The sequence below is a fragment of the Astatotilapia calliptera genome, chromosome 14 (assembly GCF_964374335.1).
Source record: "Astatotilapia calliptera chromosome 14, fAstCal68.1, whole genome shotgun sequence".
NCBI lineage: Eukaryota > Metazoa > Chordata > Actinopteri > Cichliformes > Cichlidae > Astatotilapia > Astatotilapia calliptera.
In genome coordinates, this window is record NC_137435.1 from 5,777,721 (window position 1) to 5,798,499 (window position 20,779).

A 20,779-nucleotide genomic window follows, 5' to 3' on the forward strand; every position below is an offset into this window, starting at 1 on the left:
GGATGTGACCGACACAGGCAGACGAGGCGGGGGGTAAGGAAACTGTCAAATGGCCATGAGTGTAAAAAATTAAGCTGCTGATATTGCGAACAAGACAAAGTTCCTATTCATGATGGCAACCACAATCCCTCCACCACTTTAGTGCTAAAGGCAACAGGTCAATTGTATTTCTAACAGCGGTTTGTAGCCCTAAAGTGTGGTTCTTCACTCATTTAAATGACTTAGTGATGTTAACTCAATAAATTTTACTCTCTAACTATTAAAAACACAACGCTGTCAGAAAGAGATCCTGAAAGTGTCAAACAGCTGGGAACTTTTGAAATGAATATAAGCCATATCTAAATTGTAATAAATAAAATAAATAAATAAACAGATTAAAATTATCGAAACCTTTGTGCCTTCAAACGCAGTTCACTTAAAATGTGTTCATCTGTTTTTATTGTTGCAACTAAAAAACTGTACGTTGACAGCTATGTACATTATATATACACGCATATACACATAGTGTGTGTGCGTGTGTGTGTGTGTGTGTGTAAGAGCCAGCAGTAATCTAATATGATAAAAGAGTAAAATCATACAAAGCTCATTACACAAACACAAACCACGTAAGCAAAATCAGAAGACACTAAATATTTTCAACATCTCTTCTGATATTTTTGAAATATATTTTAAAACGTCCTCTAGAAGAATGCAAAAACATGTTTGTTTGTTTTCTCGATTTTTCTGAATGAAATTGGAGAGCTGTGCAGCTGTCTGGACGGCGGTGGTTTTTTATTTTCCCCCTGTTGTGTGTGATGGAGAGGAATGAGAGGCAGCTCACCGTTGTTGCAGTACTGTAGCAGCAGGTTGGTGCTGTCATACAGGCTCCCACACGACGCTACCCGCTCCGACATCCTTTCCTCCTTTTGTTATCTCTTCTGTTTTTCCAACTCTCACTCGTCTGCTTTGTCCTCCTTTCACCTCTCTCCCTCTCTTCTTCACGCCGTTACCCCTTTCTGTCTCATCATACAAACACACACATACACACTTTTACCTGCCTCGGCTCTCCGGCTATTCCCGCTCCAGCCTTACTGTCACCGTCAAGTGCAACCTGTGGGACAAACTGCACTTCCTCTGCCTGCTTTCAAAGTAATATTCAACAATGCTTCTTAGCCACTTAATATGATTTGGAAGACTTATGGGATTGTGATGTCAATTTTGGACTAGATTAAATGTAGATTTTAATACAATATCAAAACAATACAGATTCAAATTTTATATATATATATATATAGTCACCTTAATTTATACAAATGACAAAGACTCTGTAGTGAAGTTATTTTGAAACACTATGTAACTTAAAAGACATTCAATTCTACTGGTCAGCAGGATATAAGCAGTTTAATCTGACTTTTCTTCTTTTAAGTAAATAAAAAGGTAATTATCTGTAATGTTTTAAATTCATATTTCTGGGGACATTTTTATTTATTTTTTGTTATCTTTTTTACATTACTTTTATTTATTTATTTACTTTCTTTTGTTTTTCCTTAGTTTTGGGTCTCCTTTGCGATGGGACCCGCTTTTATTTTGAAGGGAGAACCATGTTTCTTCCGGCAATAATCTAATTGACATCTTCCTGTCTGTCTGTCTGCCTTGTGTGCCGCTGTTCCTATAGCAACAGCCTCTCCGGCAGCTGTGGTCCGGGTAGCGATCATTGGCGGCAGGAAAGCTATACAGTTTGTAGAGTGTAGAAAACACCGAACTAAATGAAACAGGTTTGTGTTTGTGAGACGGGAAAGGTGATCGCAGGGAGGCGTTGCGTTCCTGAATAATTGACGGAGAAACGGTGAGCTGCACCTGGCACACGATGCCAGAAACCGTTGAGACAGAACTGGAGGTTGAACCTCTTCCGCTGCAGCCTCTGAACATGTTCGGCTGGCAGTACCTGCTTTTAGTTACGATTATTAACATTTCGACTTACGAATGAATACCTTGGGGTTTTTTTTTAAGAGTAAGTAATAAAATCATAATTTAATAAATTGCCCTATGATGATGATGTTGATTATTATTATTATTAGGTAGATGCTTTGGGACAAATATTGAAAAGAAAGAATGCTTTCAAAAACTGTATTAATGTTTTTATTGCTAACAAAGCAAAACACATTTCAGTTAGCTAAAGGACACATTTTGAATAAATATGATTGGTTTAAAATGCAGACTGTATGTGACTGAATTTCATCACCAGACCTCAAATGCATAATTAAATGAAACTAGATTCAATTTGATAGAGCACGAAGAAATGATCAGCATGTCAGAGAAGCTGACTTGTCTTGTGTCTGTTACTGACAACTTTGATCTAATACTTTTAAATCTTTCTTATGGTTGGTTAGTGCTACATAAATAAAGGTGTTTCAGTTTGTCACTGATAATTTATTTGCACACAGTTTAGTCTGTTGAAATGAGTCAGTGGCAGTACAACTTTATTAAATTGATTTAATCTCAAGCTCCAAGGCTATCCATTTTTTTTCCCTCTCAGGAGGGTTTGTTTCCAGTTTTCCTTTAAATGACATCAGAAGTCATATTGAGATGGTCTGTGGGCTGATCCTGACCTTCAGATCTTATTTTAGTCATACAATCTACAATCAGAAGCCACCTTCCATTGTAACACTCTCGTTAAGAGTTCAGCTTTTCAGACAATAAATACCTCTGTTCTTTATATTGTAAAGCAAACCTGTAAAACACTTTGGAGCTCTTGAGTAGATGTAGAAATTATGAAAATGATTCATCTCAATCGCTAGTCAAGTAGATATCAAGTTTGATTTTTAATCGCTCATGTACTCGTTGTTAAAGATCAGCAGCACCTGGAAGAAAAAACTGATGACGTTGAAGGAATAAAACTACAAAATGAAGTCGTCATGTCTCCATGTTACACTCTTATGTCAAATAAAAACAATGCATTTTAATTTTCATACGCATTTATTCACAGATGAAAAATATGCACTCTCCTCCACAGGAATGTGTAACAAGATTTGGTAGACCAATGTAACAGTGCTTCTGAGTGAACTTGCATAACTTTGATGATTTTATTGCAATGAACCTACTCCTCACCTTCCTCATCTCCCTCCCCATCAACAGAGTCAACTCCAACCTCTTCATAATCCTTCTCTAGAGCTGCCATGTCCTCTCTAGCCTCAGAAAACTCACCCTCCTCCATTCCCTCACCCACATACCAGTGAACAAATGCACGCTTGGCGTACATCAAGTCAAACTTGTGGTCAAGTCGTGCCCAAGCCTCAGCGATGGCGGTGGTGTTGCTCAGCATACACACAGCCCTCTGGACCTTGGCCAGGTCTCCACCAGGAACCACAGTGGGTGGCTGGTAGTTGATGCCGACCTTGAAACCGGTGGGGCACCAGTCCACGAACTGGATGGTGCGCTTGGTTTTAATGGCAGCAATGGCAGCGTTGACATCTTTGGGCACCACATCGCCACGGTACAAAAGGCAGCAGGCCATGTACTTGCCGTGGCGAGGGTCACATTTCACCATCTGATTGGCTGGCTCGAAGCAAGAGTTTGTGATTTCTGATACAGTTAACTGCTCGTGATAAGCTTTCTCTGCAGAGATGACGGGGGCGTAGGTGGCCAGGGGGAAATGGATACGAGGGTAGGGCACCAAGTTGGTCTGGAACTCTGTCAGATCAACATTGAGGGCGCCATCAAAGCGGAGCGAAGCAGTGATGGAGGACACAATCTGGCTGATCAACCTGTTCAGGTTGGTGTAGGAAGGACGCTCGATATCGAGGTTCCTACGGCAGATGTCATAGATTGCCTCGTTATCTACCATGAAGGCACAGTCAGAGTGCTCTAGGGTGGTGTGGGTGGTCAGGATGGCGTTGTAGGGCTCAACCACAGCAGTGGACACTTGGGGAGCTGGGTAGATGGAAAACTCCAGCTTTGACTTCTTGCCGTAGTCTACAGAAAGGCGCTCCATCAGCAGGGAGGTGAAACCAGAGCCGGTCCCACCGCCAAAGCTGTGGAACACCAGGAAGCCCTGAAGACCAGTGCACTGGTCAGCCTGAGGATGGAGAGGGAAAGACAAAGTTCATGCGATACAGTTATCTAGTTTACTTTGCCGATAATGGCTCTGAATTTACCCACCAGTTTGCGAACCCTGTCCAGAACAAGATCAATGATCTCTTTTCCAATGGTATAGTGTCCACGGGCATAATTGTTAGCTGCATCCTCCTTGCCAGTGATCAACTGCTCAGGGTGGAACAGCTGGCGATACGTCCCAGTCCGCACCTCATCTAAGGAAACAGACAGACAGTTATTTAAACTGACTCACATACTGCACTGCTACATTTAGCCAATGGTAACAACGCTTACCGATCACAGTGGGTTCAAGGTCCACAAAAACAGCTCTAGGGACATGCTTTCCAGCTCCAGTCTCACTGAAAAATGTGTTGAAGGAATCATCTCCTCCGCCAATGGTCTTGTCACTGGGCATTTGACCGTCTGGCTGAATGCCATGTTCCAAGCAGTAAAGCTCCCAGCAGGCATTCCCAATCTGGACACCAGCCTGTCCAACGTGGATGGAGATGCATTCACGCTGTGGGAAGAAAGACAGGTCACTTAGATGTTCACACTTTTTTCACTACAGATGATATGGGTACCAAAAACCTTATCACTTTTTCCCCCTCCCGACCTGTTCACCATTTATCCAGGTCAAAAACCTAAAACCTAAACTAAAGAGCAAGTTAATTCAAAAGGTGTCTTAGAGAAGATAGCTACCCAACAACTGAGCACAGAAAGCAGTTTGTGAAAATAAATGGTGGTTGCTCCTTATGTATGGACATTGCTTGTGGTGTACCCCAAGGGTCAGTTTTGGGTCCAAAATTCTTCAACTTGTACATTAACGACATCTGTAAAGTGTCCAAAGTATTAAAAATGGTTCTCTTTGCTGACGATACAAACATTTTTTGCTCTGGTGATGATATGCAGAATTTATTGGAGGATATGACTAATGAAATAAGTAAAGTGAAGTTCTGGCTTGATAAAAACAAATTATCATTAAATTTGAATAAATCTAAACTTATGTTATTTGGAAATAGTAGTTTAAATACAAATGCAAAGATTCAAATAAATGGTGTTGATATTGAAAGAGTCAGTGAAAATAAATTTCTGGGGGTAATAATAGATGAAAAACTTAACTGGAGAGCTCACGTAAGATATATTCATTCCAAAGTATCACGAAGCATTGCAGTACTAAACAAGGCAAAACAGGTATTCGACAGAACATCACTTCATATTCTCTACTGTTCACTGGTTTCACCATACTTAAGCTATTGTGCAGAGGTCTGGGGCAATAACTATAAAACCACATTACATTCACTTTTTACTCTTCAAAAGAAAGCAATTCGAATCATCCACAATGCAGGTTATAGGGAACATACAAACTCACTATTTTTGCAGTCTGAAATATTGAAAATTGATGATATAGTGAAATTTCAAACAGCACAAATTCTATTCAAAGCAAAAAATAAAGAACTGCCAGGTAATATTCAGAGTATGTTTTTTTTGAAAGAAGGAAGTTATAATTTAAGGGGTTTTTGTAACTTCAAAACAATGAAGGTACGTACTACAAGAAAAGGCTTTTGTGTTTCTGTTCACGGAGTGAAACTATGGAACAAACTGAATATGGAATTAAAGCAATGTCCAAACATAAAACTGTTCAAAAAGAGTTATAAAAATATGATCTTCTCGATCTATAAAGAAAAGGAAAATATTTAAATTAAGTGAATGTCTCTATTTAAAAACAAACAAACAAAAAATTCATGATGTGATATTATAGTATATAGTATATCAGAAATCTGTTCACTATTTTTATTACAAATTATATCAGTAAGGAAGCTGACTAAATATTCACTGATAATTTATGGGACAGGGGTGGGATTAAATAAGTGTATACTTCTTCCCACTCCCTTTCAACATGTAAATTAATCAGAATGTTTTTTTGTATGTAATTTGTATAGTATATTTTTTTTCTCTCATTTCTTTTCTAAATGTACTTGTATATTGTTCACATGTTGAAATAAATTACCAATCAATCAATCAATCAATCACTAAGAGCTTTTACAGTCCAGTGGGACGCTGGGCCAGATGTTGTCACTGACTGGATATAAACCACACCTCTCCGGTGCACAAAAGGCCGAACGGAAAGCGGGGAGGAATGGGTTGTCACAACCACCAAAAATGCGCAAAGTCATCTCCCCACGCCCCAAATCACAGTTATACCCTCCAATCTTACTGATACCTAAAATTATGCGACCTGTCTGATTATCAAAGAGTAAAACGTAGTTCCGTATACTGCCTTCCATGTTCCCGTTTTTACTTTTCGGTTTAAGGCAACGCTTCCTCCCTCGTTCCTTAGAACAGCAGATTAAAAATTGCGCACCGACATATCATCAATAACCAACTGCCAACATTTAGCAGAGGTTTTTAAATGTCTTACCATTTTGTTCGTTGGTCCTTAGAGTAAAGAATAGGAAGAAAAACTCGACAACAAATCCTCCAAACCAACCGTTAGGAGCCGATCTAAGAGGAAATAATGACGCAGACAGCGCTTTCGCGCCTGGCTTGCGGAGGGGACCGAACCATTTCTTATAAATTAGGAGGTGCGCGGATTACAATATGCTTAATTTTATCCAAAAACAAAAAAACTAATCACTAGATTAATCCAAAATAAAGCAAAATGCGTCTTCTATTAATTATATAATAAAAAATGTAAATTTTAAACGTACAAATATCTTTAATGGCTCCCTAATTTCTAGACCCTTAGATTCGCCCTGACTTCCTCGGACCGCATTTCTAGAATCATTTTACGTATCGCCTCCTGGCGGTTTGGATGATAAATGTAACTCATGTATAACTTTTAACAATTTGAGTACAACCAAGTAATTAAAATTTTAATACAGTATTAGTACAATAAAACTGAATTTAAAAATGTGTTTCTTTCTGTGTCTTCATAGCTCTGCCTTCAATTACATACGTGAAAAGATGAAACAGCCAAACAGGTCACACTGCGAAAAGAAATCGATCAAGACTATTGTTCTATGCAAAAATACAAAGGTGTATCCCACCAAGCAATCCCTTTGTATAAATTGATGTGTTTTTGTTTTCTTTCTCTTTTTATACGTATTTATTTTCTTCATAAAAACACAGTATACTCGCTGCTTCACATTTACTCACATTTCCCTTTATATTATTATGTCTATATTATTGTGTTGTCGTTCAATGATCACGTTGTTTACAGAAAGGTTTTTTTAAGCCAACAATACGAAGTTCAAAATTATGAAAACAAAACAAAACAAAAACTTCCCATCTATATGCCGCTGTTCCTATAAGCAACAGATGCTCCGGCAGTCCGGGTAATGATCGTTGGCGGCAGGAAAGCTATACAGTTTGTAGAGTGTAGAAAACTGCGAGCTAAATGAAACAGGTTTGTGTTTGTGAGACGAGAAAGCTGATCCTAGGTAGGATTCCTGAATAATTGACGGAGAAACGGTGAGCTACACCTGGCGCACGTGTTTACAATCGATGCCAGAAACCGGTGAGACAGAGCGGGAGGTTAAACCTCTTCCGCTGAAGCCTCTGAACATGTTTGGCAGGCAGTGCCTGCTTGTAGTTACGATTATTAAGTAATTTCTACTTACAACCACTTAAAGTATTTATTTGTTTACTCATCTTTTTAAAATAAATATAATTTAATTGATCACTTGACCTATTTACTAGGTATATCTTTTTGGGGCAATATTGCCCAGAAATATTACTTTTAAAAAGTAAATTGAATCAAAGAATCCGTCCATCATTACTAAAAGATGGTATAATGAAAACTTAAAATAATATTAATATCTCCGTTGGGTGGCGGTAACTATTTCCCAAATCATTGTCCTTTAATTTAATAATAAATTAGTGTACCAGTGACTGTATAAAGCACACAGCCTTAAATATATTTAATATTTAATACTGTAAGCATGTGATTAATTCTGTTTTGTAGTTTCTAAGTGTGACCACTGTGGGGAATCAGCATGGGTGTTTGATAACAATATACAAACATGGAAGGAGGTAAGAATTTTGACTGGTATTTAAACGTTCTGCCAACTTATTTTTAAACAAGATAACAGCGGCAGTATCGACAAAACACACTTCAGTTATCTAAAGTAAATATTTTTTAGATGAAATAATATGATTGTTTTATATGCTGACTGTGCATGTATGTTTAAGATGTATTTTATTTTCCATTTTTCTGTGGTGGCCGTTCGGGATAGAACTAAAAAAACATTACGACACATCAGCATATACTGCCGGATGCACACCTTTGATTCCCAAATTAGTTTTTTTTTTAAATATTATAGACTTTCCACACTAGGCCCCAAACACATAATTAGATGAAACCAGATTAAATTTTACAGCCCCAAGCAACTGCTGTTTTATGTATTTAAATATTTAAGGTGTAAAGCTTTAAAACTGTTCTTAACAGTTTTTGAGTATTAGTGTTTTAAAAAAATTAATGCACTGACACCTTCTCTTTATTAAGCAGCACCTTAATAAAAGAAAGTGCTGATATTGAAAGAACAGAACTACAAAACAAAGTGGTCATGTCTCCATGTTACACTCTCACATAGCATTAAAACACCACATTTATTTAAAGTTGAAAATTATACACAGGAATGTGTAACAAGATTTGGTAGAACAATGTAACAGTGCTTCTGAGTGAACTTGCATAACTTTGATGATTTTATTGCAATGAACCTACTCCTCACCTTCCTCATCTCCCTCCCCATCAACAGAGTCAACTCCAACCTCTTCATAATCCTTCTCTAGAGCTGCCATGTCCTCTCTAGCCTCAGAAAACTCACCCTCCTCCATTCCCTCACCCACATACCAGTGAACAAATGCACGCTTGGCGTACATCAAGTCAAACTTGTGGTCAAGTCGTGCCCAAGCCTCAGCGATGGCGGTAGTGTTGCTCAGCATACACACAGCCCTCTGGACCTTGGCCAGGTCTCCACCAGGAACCACAGTGGGTGGCTGGTAGTTGATGCCGACCTTGAAACCGGTGGGGCACCAGTCCACGAACTGGATGGTGCGCTTGGTTTTAATGGCAGCAATGGCAGCGTTGACATCTTTGGGCACCACATCGCCACGGTACAAAAGGCAGCAGGCCATGTACTTGCCGTGGCGAGGGTCACATTTCACCATCTGATTGGCTGGCTCGAAGCAAGCGTTTGTGATTTCTGATACAGTTAGCTGCTCGTGATAAGCTTTCTCTGCAGAGATGACGGGGGCGTAGGTGGCCAGGGGGAAATGGATACGAGGGTAGGGCACCAAGTTGGTCTGGAACTCTGTCAGATCAACATTGAGGGCGCCATCGAAGCGGAGCGAAGCAGTGATGGAGGACACAATCTGGCTGATCAACCTGTTCAGGTTGGTGTAGGAAGGACGCTCGATATCGAGGTTCCTACGGCAGATGTCATAGATTGCCTCGTTATCTACCATGAAGGCACAGTCAGAGTGCTCTAGGGTGGTGTGGGTGGTCAGGATGGCGTTGTAGGGCTCAACCACAGCAGTGGACACTTGGGGAGCTGGGTAGATGGAAAACTCCAGCTTTGACTTCTTGCCGTAGTCGACAGAAAGGCGCTCCATCAGCAGGGAGGTGAAACCAGAGCCGGTCCCACCACCAAAGCTGTGGAACACCAGGAAGCCCTGAAGACCAGTGCACTGGTCAGCCTGGACAAATATAAAGCAGAGATGTGTTTCTGTTAGAGGAGTTAACCTGTGGAATAGTCATGACAGTGATTTAAAAAGGTGTAGTTCATTTTCCTTGTTTAAAAATATGTTTAAAAATAGAGTATTAGAAAAATATATATCAAGAATGAAAAGAGCAAAAAAACCCTCTTGATTCTTTTGCTTTGATGTAGTTACTTGTGTGGTGGAAAGTTGTTGTTGTTTTTTTTTTCTTGTTTGTTTGTTTGTTTTTGCTTTGTTTTATTATTTGCTTCCAGCCCTGTGTACAGGAGCTGCATGCAAAAAGATCTTTTGTTAAAAGGGTTGGCGTAATAAGCAAATGCTTCAGCCAATACCTTTTGATTAGCCTTGTCTCATGCTTTCTTGCTTTGTGGTAGATCTTTGTTCTGTCTTCACTGAGATATTTGAATGCTAATCAATAAAAAATCAAATCAAAAAAAAAAAAAAAGGATGGAGAGGGAAAGACAAAGTTCATGCGATACAGTTATCTAGTTTACTTTGTCGATAATGGCTCTGAATTTACCCACCAGTTTGCGAACCCTGTCCAGAACAAGATCAATGATCTCTTTTCCAATGGTATAGTGTCCACGGGCATAATTGTTAGCTGCATCCTCCTTGCCAGTGATCAACTGCTCAGGGTGGAACAGCTGGCGATACGTCCCAGTCCGCACCTCATCTAAGGAAACAGACAGACAGTTATTTAAACTGACTCACATACTGCACTGCTACATTTAGCCAATGGTAACAACGCTTACCGATCACAGTGGGTTCAAGGTCCACAAAAACAGCTCTAGGGACATGCTTTCCAGCTCCAGTCTCACTGAAAAATGTGTTGAAGGAATCATCTCCTCCGCCAATGGTCTTGTCACTGGGCATTTGACCGTCTGGCTGAATGCCATGTTCCAAGCAGTAAAGCTCCCAGCAGGCATTCCCAATCTGGACACCAGCCTGTCCAACGTGGACGGAGATGCATTCACGCTGTGGGAGGGGGAGAGGGGGGGAGTCAATTAGATGTACACCTTTTTCTTTTAGATCAGAGTAAAGGGACACAAATTGAAAAACTGCATACATGGGAACAATGCCAATTACTCCTTGCTTTTGGGCCAAACAGTCTTTAAAAAGTATCCCAATCACAAGCATACTAGTCTTCACTTGACTGTTTTCTCCATACATTGTGTTGCTATGCGACAAATCTTTCCTTCCTTAACTACCGATGACGTACGTGCTGTTGAAATTTCAAAATGTGCGCCCTTTTCACTTGGAATCTATTACTGAAAAAACGCTTTAACGAAACCGAATATTCAAGTGATCGTGAACAAAACAAATCTCTCCGTTCACACTTCAACCACTATTTTTTTCCCCATATCTGATCTGCTCACCATTTACAAGACACTTACTAACCTAAAACACAATAACCCCCCCTAATCATTTATATATTTAAACCACACCTCTTGCATAACCATCACAGAATAAAGTAAATGTCAGTGTAGAGACATCATTTTCCCATTTCTACTTTGCAGTTAAAGGCAACACTTCCCTCCTCGCTCCTTAGAACTGGGAGGAGGTCAAAAAATGCGGAAGAAACATATCGCCCGTAACTGACTACTAAAAGTTTGCTTTTACAAGGTTTCTTACCATTTTGCTCTTTGGTGTTTACGCTAAAAAATGGCTGAAAAATCTCAGTCCTACAAACCGACCGTTAAGCGTCGACGTAACAGGAAATAATGAAGCAGATGACGCTTTCCCCGCCTAAAGAGGATTGAACCATTTCTTGAACAATAGGGTGGAGGTGGATCACTGGTATGCTTAATTTTAACCCCCCAAAATTTAGAAAAGAAAGTTAACCGCCAGGTTAATTCTGAATAAAGTAAAATAACGTATATAAATTAAAATATAATAATTTAACATTATAATAACTAAAAGCGACATTTTTAGTGAATCTATATCTTTCTTAACCCCCCTAGTTCACAAAGCCTTAGAATCGCTCTGACCACATTTCTATAACGGTTTTTACGTACCGCCCGCTGGATGTTGAACGTAGTCTAACGAGCTTGGGAAAAAAGCGTCTGGACTTCTTTAAGTTTCTTGAAGACGTTTCACCTCTCATCCGATAAGCTTCTTCAAGCTCTAAAGTTCTCTTAATTCCATGTATATACTAAGATCACTATCAAGTGGCAAAGTTTGTTTTTAGATTAATTTCAAAACTATAAAGTTTATTCAGTCTACTATATCTATTACGATCCATCTAAATACTGTTTTTCTAAATACCCAGCTTGTAGATTTACCCTACCCTAATAATGCTTACTGTTCTTATTGCGCCTTTCTCCCTTTTTCCCCTGTCTTGGCCAGAGTGATTGTTGTTGTTATTATCATAGGTTCTTGTAGGTATTGTTTTATTGCCTTTGTTAATAATAATAATAATAATAATAATAATAATAATAATAATAATAATAATAATAATAATAATAATAATAAGAAGAAGAAGAAGAAGAAGAAGAAGAAGAAGAAGAAGGAAAAACTGACCTTTACCTCGCAAACCCGAATGCGGCTGCGCTTTGTTATTGTCACGTGACCTCTGACGTTTACACAGCGCCAACTTGTCGAGTTGTTACTGGTAAATGCTAGAAATGATGAAATATCTAGTAATACGTTTTGCTGACGTTTGATTAAGAGTTATATAAGTGAAACTTTATGTTTTTTATCAGCGTTAAATTGTGCTTACCTGGTTAAACACCGGGCTGACGTTAAAGTTTGCGGTAGCGAAAGTAACTGAACGAGGAAGCGTTTCCAACGATTGTCAGCGCTGACAGTAAGTTTACTTTTAGTTCCCCGTGAAGTGAATGTCATTGTATGCTGTGGGGCATTTTATTCTTTAGTAATGGAATATTGTTTTTTCCAAAGAACATCAGCATCAGCGTTGTTAAGCTACTGAATGTTTTAAACTGACTTGCAGACTTTTTTCTAATTGCTAATTATTATTGACTGTATCTGTTCAACTACAATAACATTAACCAGAGGGATACCTTTCTTATACTACTTATATTACTACTTACTACTACTTATACTCTGGATCGCGGTGTTGGGGTTGTATGATATCTAAGGCTGTGTGTATGGTTTGACTGTACATATGCACCGCCATGTGACTGACATTTCCTGAACATTTATAAGCTCATGGGGGAAGGAGGACTCAGTCTTTAATAATGAATATTAGTTAAATTTCTTATGTGTTAGATATCAGCAAAAGGCATTTTAACTCATCATATTAAAGCACGACAAGCAGTGGTATTCTTTTTCTTATAAAGGCTTCAGATCAAATCTACAGTCTGGACTTCTGCTAGTAATTGAATTAATGTGAACTGTAACCACTTGAGCTTTCTCTGACATTTCTTTCTAATTTCTAATGTTTGTGTTTTGTTTTAACAACAGCCCAACACTTCCTTATTAATACAACTAATAGTCTAGTAGAGGGAGTTTCCGTGCATCCGAGTCTTTCAAAGCTGATACTCAGAGATTGTGTGAGCATTACCATGATTTAATCTTCAGCCTTTCTCTAATAACTTATAAATGTGAATTTTATGGTAACCGAAAATGTCTGAAAAATAATCAGGCAGTTGTTTTTCCCTAGGTTATTTTCAGTATGCGAAACAGACAGAGGGGATCCCAGCTGGGCTTGCTGCTCCTTGCCTCCCAGGTGTTTCAATTGGGTCTGAACAATATCCCTCCCATCACTCTGGCTGTCCTGGCTCTCAATGTGTACCTTTACCTATTCCCTGCTGCCCCACTGTTTCAGGTAAATACACCAAATACACTTCTAATGATGGAGACAGAGTTTGTCCATTTTTAATGTCGACCAATATTTATACAGCACAAGGTTGGCTATTTTGTTTTATACAGTGCAGTAGCCCTGAAATAATTGTTTTAAACTGTGTTACTAAAATGTTAGAATATAATCAACAAGGAAGATATTATTACATTAATGGGAAAGTTGTTTATCAAGTAGAAAGATTATGTGCAGATCTCATAATAACTAAAGTATAATAATAATAACTTTTTATGATAGTATTCTAATTAGTATTTAAAAAATGTAAAAAAATTTATTATCTCCTAATTTCCTAGGCCTGTGTTAGTGTGCAGCAGGCCTACTGGTTTAAAGACTGGCGCAGACTCCTGCTGTCCCCACTGCACCATGCAGACGACTGGCATCTTTACTTCAACATGGTGTCCTTCCTCTGGAAAGGTAGAAGGCTGGAGCAACGGCTGGGTGGGCCCTGGTTCCTTTACCTGCTCTCAGTGTTCTCTCTGCTTACTGGACTGGTCTATCTAGTGTTGGAGGCGTTGCTAACAGAGCTCATGCAGGACCAGTCGTACAGCATGGCGTGTGCTGTTGGCTTCTCAGGTATAAATTATAGGGGAAAGTTCTATAATCCTTTATGTTGTAACTGATATAGAAGATTTGATCACTCTATATTTGTAAACATATATTGTATTATCTTCCTTCATATGTCATGACCAACTATTTGATCTTTTTTTCCGAAAATGGCAACATTTCCTTTTTCTTGTGTATTTATCTTTGCAACGTTTGTGCTTCTAGGTGTCCTGTTTGCTTTGAAGGTACTCAATAACCATTACTACCCCGGAAGTGTGACCTATGTGATGGGATTATCTGTGTCTAGTCGCTATGCTAGCTGGGTAGAGCTGGTGCTTATCCACATAACATCACCCGGGTGAGTTACCTGTCTGTAATTCGTATCTGTAAATTAATCAGGACTATGGATTTACTACACAGTTAAAATATAGAGATACCAGTGTGAACACTGATGCACCTAGCAGGGCAACAGCTCTTCTGCTTTAAAAATTGATTTTCTATTTCAAATTAATTTGAATTTGAATAATCCAACATCGATTCATTAAATCCTGAAATGCATTTTTAAATGGATTTTGCCAGAAGCATCAGAATCTCAGCTAAAACATGGCATTGGGTGTTGAAAGTAGACATCTGACAGATTCCAAAGCTGCACGTCACTCTCTGACCAAAATTCACTGAACCAGCAGCAAAAGGAGACAAACCAGACTTTTGAAAAACATTGCAATGAATTCCCTCTTATTTTTGCTGTTTTGCTTCCACCACGATAAAATTGCACTTCCTGCACAGCTCTCTCTCAGTGTACTTCAAGACCAATTCAATACCAAAGAATTTTCAAAGTGTCACCTTTATTTTTATAGTTATATTGAGTTTGTAATTGCAGAGAAATAGTCGATTCACTTTGGGCATGCTATTTTTCAGCAGGAACCTTAGAAAAACTCCTGGGGCTTAAACTGTTAAGCCCCAGGAATAAAATAAAAAGTGCAATATTGTAACTGCTTTAGGATGTGTTATTAATTTGAAAAAGAATATATTTAATTTACAAGTTTTAGAGGCTTCTTTCGACAGTACAAATCCAAGATAAATTATCATAATTACAATATTTCTGAGTCAAAATTGAATCGCATTTAATCCAATTCAATCAGGATCTTGTGAATCAGAATTGAGTCAGTTGTAGAAATCAGTGACAATACCCAGCCCTACTTGCAAGTGGATATAAAAAGGGGATGGGGATGTTTAATATATTTTTTAAATGGTACCTGAAAGAAGCATTAAGAAGCACAAGTACTCCGGTACAGTCGCTGAACAGAATCAGGTATTTGTGTTACAGATAATAAAAATGCAAAACGGGTTCCTCCGAAAATGGCTCAACTGTTCTGTTTTTTTTTTTAAATTATATTTTAGTATCAGTCAGTATCCACAGAGGGTAAGGCTACATGATGTCATTTCATGATTGAATCAACATACACATCGACTTCTCTCTAATCTAATACTGCTCCAGATTCAGATACAATTTCTTCTGCTCACTGATGTGTGATTAGTATGCAGTTAGGCTCAATGACAATTAGTAAATTAGTAAATGTCCAAAAATGCTGCAGCAAGGCTTCTGACGAAAACATCGAAATACTCACATATAACACCGCTGCTTATACAGTTACACTGGCTCCCTGTCGAATTCAGAGTCCACTTTAAGATTCTGGTTCTCACATTTAAGGCTCTTCAAGAACAAGCACCATCATACATCATTGAACTCTTACAGCCCTATGCCCCTAGTAGGTCTCTGAGGTCTTGTGGTCAGGGCCTACTTGTTATTAAGTATACGTGACTGAAAACTAGGGGTGATCGAGCTTTTGCTACTGTGGCCGCCAGACTGTGGAATTCTCTTCCTCAGAACTTAAGATCTGCTGATTCACTGATTACTTTTAAAAAACAGCTAAAAACACATCTTTTTAAAATTGCATTTGGTTAACTTTTGACTGTATTTTGTCTTTTTAATCTGTGCCTATACCTTGTAAAGCACTTTGTGATCTCTTATCTAGAAATGTGCTATATAAATAAAATTTTACTTACTTACTTACTAATGTTTTATTTTAGGAACCTGTTGTTTGAGGTGTTGAATTAAAATGTCCTGTAGATGGCAGTGTTTGATTAAATAGCAATAATCTATGCTTCTCTTCTTCAGGACCTCTTTTGTTGGTCACCTGTCAGGGATCCTGGTAGGTCTCCTCTACACCACCGGACCACTGAAGAAAATCATGAAGAAATGTGCAGGTCTGAATTCATGTTTTTTTTTTTTCTCACCTGTTTTCTTACATTTATATTAACGCAGCCACTCATAAGATGGCAAAAACACAGTGGACCAAAGTCTAAAGATTCAAGTGTGATAGAAAATATGTGATAGAACACTAGAGTCAGCTTTGAGAATTAATCTATGTACAAATATAAATATTTGTCAGTAACACTGTTTGAAGTAACACTGAAGGGCTCCCACATTGTTTCCATTTAAACAAATCAAATCAAATCACTTTTATTGTCACATCACATGTGCAGGTACATTGGTACAGCACATGTGAGTGAAATTCTTGTGTGCGAGCTTCACAAGCAACAGAGTTGTGCAGAATACAATAATTTTGCTTGTTTACATTATTGTATTCTCCACAACTCTGTTGCTTGTGAAGCTCGCACACAAGAATTTCACTCACATGTGCTGTACCAATGTACCTGCACATGTGATGTGACAATAAAAGTGATTTGATTTGATTTGTTTAAATGGAAACAATGTGGGAGCCCTTCAGTTGCTCTGCTGACAAGCCCCTGGGGGGAGCTACACCGGAGCTCCCTCAAATGAGAGCAAGACTTTCGTAAATGCAGCTAAACTTTGTGAGGCGAATTGAAAGCTAAATTGTCATCAGGTGATAGCTAGTGTCATTCTTCGGTTGCTCTAAACAGAGAGGTTGGTCAATAGGTTCAACCTAAAGCAAACTACTAATGGACTAGATCAAGCTTTCTTACAATACCTTTCCTACAAGTACCTGATATTTATATAGAATCTGCTTATTGAGAGGAAAACTGAAATAATCTGCATATATTTTCACCAGGGTTTGTGACATCGAATGGATATAACTCACAGCCCGGTGCCTACTACAGATCTTCGGGCTACTCGGGTATGATGGCAGAAAATGACTGTATACTGACTAATATATTGTAGGCTTTGCTGTCTTCACGGGATTTACAGACAATAACGAGAGTATACAATATGCCAGACTTAACCTGGTGTGTATGTGTGTCTCAGGCTACACTGGCACTGGTAGAGGACTCTCAGGAAACTATCAGTATGCACCAGGTTACACAGCAGATGCATCTTATATAGGTGGACTGACAGAGGAGGAGCAGTTAGAGGAAGCCATCAGAAACAGCCTGAATGACAGAGGTAAGGCAGGAGGGGACAGTTTTGATAAGTGGAAAAGGGTTAGAGTGATTTATTTTTTATATCTATCTGATGTCACTGGTTTATCTTTTCTTTTCTTTTCTTTTTTTTAGGTCAAACCCGGCAGAGAGGAGCCCCCCCTCCTTATGGTTTCCACCTCTCCGAAGATGCCAGAGCTGAGCAAATCAGGCAAATGAGACTGAGGAGGTTTGACAGATGAATGAAACAGCGGCAAGGAAGAAGAATTTTTTACTGAAAAGTTCCAAATATTGCAACTACAAGCTGAGGATGAGTGTCCTGAATAAGAAGATCCAAAATCACAGGCTGACATATTTAAGAGGTCTTTGTTGTGTGGCGCTTTTTGTTAAGGTGGCACTAAAATGAATTAATGTCACCTATGGAAAATGGCTGTGATGCTTTATAAGAGTTCAAAGGCTAATGAGCAGTTTTTGATCTGTCTGATGACGCTGAAGACAACTTTAGATGCACGTCGGTAGCAGAGATTAAAGGTAATATTAGTTTTGAAGTAGGTAGCAGACATGGTATTAAAAATGCTGTTTAATGCTGCTTTACGTCTATACTTGAGTTGGAGAACTGCAACAAGTCTTACTTAAACACCACTATATTTACTCCAGTCGGCTAGTGTTCTTTTTTTCACACAAGCAATAAAGACGAGACAAGGTTTTGTTTAAATGGCTACAAAATGTTTACTGTGATATTTCAGCATATGTTCATCAACTTAGAGATCCAACGACAAGACAATAGAATCAGAGCTATTATCCGTGTGCTCCAAACTTCGGAAAGCCGTGATTGTAAATTCTAAGAGTCTGGATGATGAAATCCACTGACATCTGAAACATAATGTTGCAGGAGCTATCCTGGAGGTGAGCAAGCCTTCTGATCTCAGTAAGCCTCTACTTATATTACTCAACTACAAAAGGCAAAAATGAAGCTGGTATTAAATTTTAAATTATGTCTTTTTTTTAATTTCCCCTAAGATCCCTTTAAATTTTTAACAGGCCAGTATTTTCAAGAAAGTTCAGCAAAGTTCAGCAAAAGATATGAACAATGTGCTCATGATGCATTCGCTCTTCAGTAAAGTTTACTGGTTATGTCATGTTTAAGTTCAAGTCATTTATCATTAGATTGCAAAAATATACCACATTGGGCCAAAAGTTTCTAAATTCTTCTTGATGTTTTTGCTTTCTTTTTTGTTTTCTTGAAGTTTATAAATGTTATAAATGTTGCTTTTTGGTGCACAAAACATCTGTTTTCATGAATGCTCAGTATGTCTTTGCAGTCGTACATTTATTTACACATACTGCTCATTCACTCTTTTGAGTTGAAATAATCCATGTATACCTACAGCCGAATTACATCATGTATACGCAATTAAATATTTTTATAGGAAATAAAATGGAGTTATGTGTAATTTTTTTAAACAAAACAAATCCAACACCATAATACTCTAACCTTTGTAAAAAGGCACCGAGCTAGACTGATGCTGTCTGTAAGTAAAGTTAGGAGGGAACGTTTAAGAAGTACATTGCTGGCTCAGATTTCCCCTAAAACCCTGAGGCATGATGGGAAGTAGGACAGCTTAAAAATTAGAGCTAAGAAACCCAACGAACCATACCTCAGCCCACATGGGTCCAAAACCATAATATTACAGTAGATTTGATAAAGTCTTACCATTTCAAGTGGTGAGAGGTTCAAAAGGTTGGGCATTACACATCCGGGCTCACTATCACAGTAGGTGGATTTAAATATTTTTATATCAGATGTGTGCTGACAGTTTACATAGATTGATTTTTGCAACCTGCCAAGAGGAGCGTGGGAGCTGAACGGTGCAGAGGGGGCCTGGCAGAACATGAATGAGTGAGGCTGAAGAGTGACAGAGGGGATGACAGGATGGGGACGAGGAAGAGGTGTCTGAGTTGTCTGTCTGGACCGCGGGTGCACATTAAAGGCAGTTGTTGGCATGTTGGCGGTTCTGTTTCAGTTCGTCATCTCACATCGCACCTCCTCTGTTAACAGATCTGACTGATTAGTTCTGTGAAGAGCTCCACCTGCTGTGACACTGTCACTGAGCATTAGAGAGGAAACAGTAAGAAATGCTCATCTCCTGATTCACCCATGGAGGCTGAGTTTGGCTGAGGATTTAGAGAGGTTCAGCGATACATACACACAAACCAGATGATCCTAAATCAAAGGTTTGGAGTGTTAGATATGTGATTTTTTTTTTTATATAAAATCATTTTATGTGTTGCCTTGTGAGTCAATTTCAAACCACCGGTGACCAAACACACCATAAAATTTCTTTTGTAAGTGGCCAAAGAACCTGGTAGTGACTAGCCTAAAATACCCGTCAGCTCTCTGACTGTGCTTATTAACCAAGCAGGGCCACCTGGCTAACACATTCTGCATACCCACTCTAATCCACTAGAAAAGAAACACCCACTCCAGTCGATCCGGCGTGAAGGTCAATTTGTCTTTGCATCCGCCAAAGCCAGCCGAGATCACGATAGAGTCCCACGGGACCAGCGCCACTGCATAAATGAAATAAGCCCATGCTAAAAGAGGAAGCTCTCATTTTTTTAATGACTCTTCCCCCTCCCCACTGCACTGTGATTAACTTCATCACACTCAAATCCTGCTCAGCAACTCGTAAAGTCTCGTGGAGAATGGTATTAACTTGTGCAGAGGTATAAGCCCAGGGATAACTTTTAGAACAGTTATGTCACCCGTGTGCCAGAGTTACATACTGGGGTGAAATCTCCCTTATCACTCCAAGTCCACCCTTGACCTCACATAGTTTCCTGCTGATTTTGTTCTCTGCTTCTTCTTCCCTGCCCCGCAGTAGAATGATGTGGACCATCCTTTTTCACGGTCAACAGTCCTGCACGCCAACGCGGGTATTTTTTAGTTATTTTGATTAAAGAAACAATAAGCAAAAGATTCCTGATGCAGGAAATGTTTTTCAAACACACAGTTTTGATATGTGGTCAATCAAATAATAGGAATGGTTTTGCACTGTCTGTAAATATAGGCACATGTAGTCTAAAATAAGTCTTTTTCATACAAAGATTACCCCTACTTTGAAAAAATGTATAAAAAGCTCTTGAGATGGAAGATTATAAATGTATACAGTGTGCAAATACTAATAACACTAGTATTTGCACAATCTTGTAATACTAGTGAAC

The 20,779-nt window shown here is 38.8% G+C and overlaps 4 protein-coding genes across 9 annotated transcripts in view; 1 reads left to right on the forward strand and 3 right to left on the reverse strand.

Annotated features, from left to right (window-relative positions):
• The window catches only part of eml2 (EMAP like 2), a 31,911-nt gene extending 30,814 nt beyond the window's left edge, over positions 1-1,097 (reverse strand). The window contains exon 1 of the mRNA XM_026191450.2: positions 821-1,097. Within this exon, the coding sequence (XP_026047235.1) occupies positions 821-893 (73 nt within the window). The 5' untranslated portion in view covers positions 894-1,097. The remainder of the gene's footprint in view (positions 1-820) is intronic.
• A 1,839-nt stretch (positions 1,098-2,936) lies between these two features.
• LOC113035762 (tubulin alpha chain-like) lies at positions 2,937-6,825 on the reverse strand. The gene is made up of 4 exons (XM_026191453.2): positions 6,491-6,825; positions 4,366-4,588; positions 4,138-4,286; positions 2,937-4,054 (listed from the first exon to the last, which is right to left on the reverse strand). Exons 1-4 carry the CDS (start codon positions 6,491-6,493, stop codon positions 3,077-3,079), a joined length of 1,353 nt encoding a protein of 450 aa, XP_026047238.1. The 5' UTR covers positions 6,494-6,825; the 3' UTR covers positions 2,937-3,076.
• Positions 6,826-8,660: 1,835 nt separating this feature from the next.
• On the reverse strand, positions 8,661-11,583 carry LOC113036166 (tubulin alpha chain-like). Its single transcript, XM_026192306.2, has 4 exons — positions 11,422-11,583; positions 10,542-10,764; positions 10,314-10,462; positions 8,661-9,768 (listed from the first exon to the last, which is right to left on the reverse strand). Exons 1-4 carry the CDS (start codon positions 11,422-11,424, stop codon positions 8,791-8,793), a joined length of 1,353 nt encoding a protein of 450 aa, XP_026048091.1. The 5' UTR covers positions 11,425-11,583; the 3' UTR covers positions 8,661-8,790.
• Positions 11,584-12,343: 760 nt separating this feature from the next.
• Positions 12,344-18,993, forward strand: LOC113036947 (rhomboid-related protein 4). 6 transcript variants are annotated; one of them, XM_026193576.2, is made up of 9 exons: positions 12,455-12,595; positions 13,213-13,301; positions 13,412-13,576; positions 13,903-14,182; positions 14,378-14,510; positions 16,332-16,420; positions 17,248-17,313; positions 17,442-17,579; positions 17,690-18,993. In XM_026193576.2, exons 3-9 carry the CDS (start codon positions 13,424-13,426, stop codon positions 17,794-17,796), a joined length of 966 nt encoding a protein of 321 aa, XP_026049361.1. In that variant the 5' UTR covers positions 12,455-12,595; positions 13,213-13,301; positions 13,412-13,423; the 3' UTR covers positions 17,797-18,993. The 6 variants fall into 6 exon arrangements, with proteins under 6 accessions (XP_026049363.1, XP_080145031.1, XP_026049361.1 ...); XM_026193578.2 differs by lacking the exon at positions 13,213-13,301 and having other exon boundaries at positions 12,344-12,595; XM_080288904.1 differs by having other exon boundaries at positions 17,442-17,830.
• Positions 18,994-20,779: the final 1,786 nt, after the last annotated feature.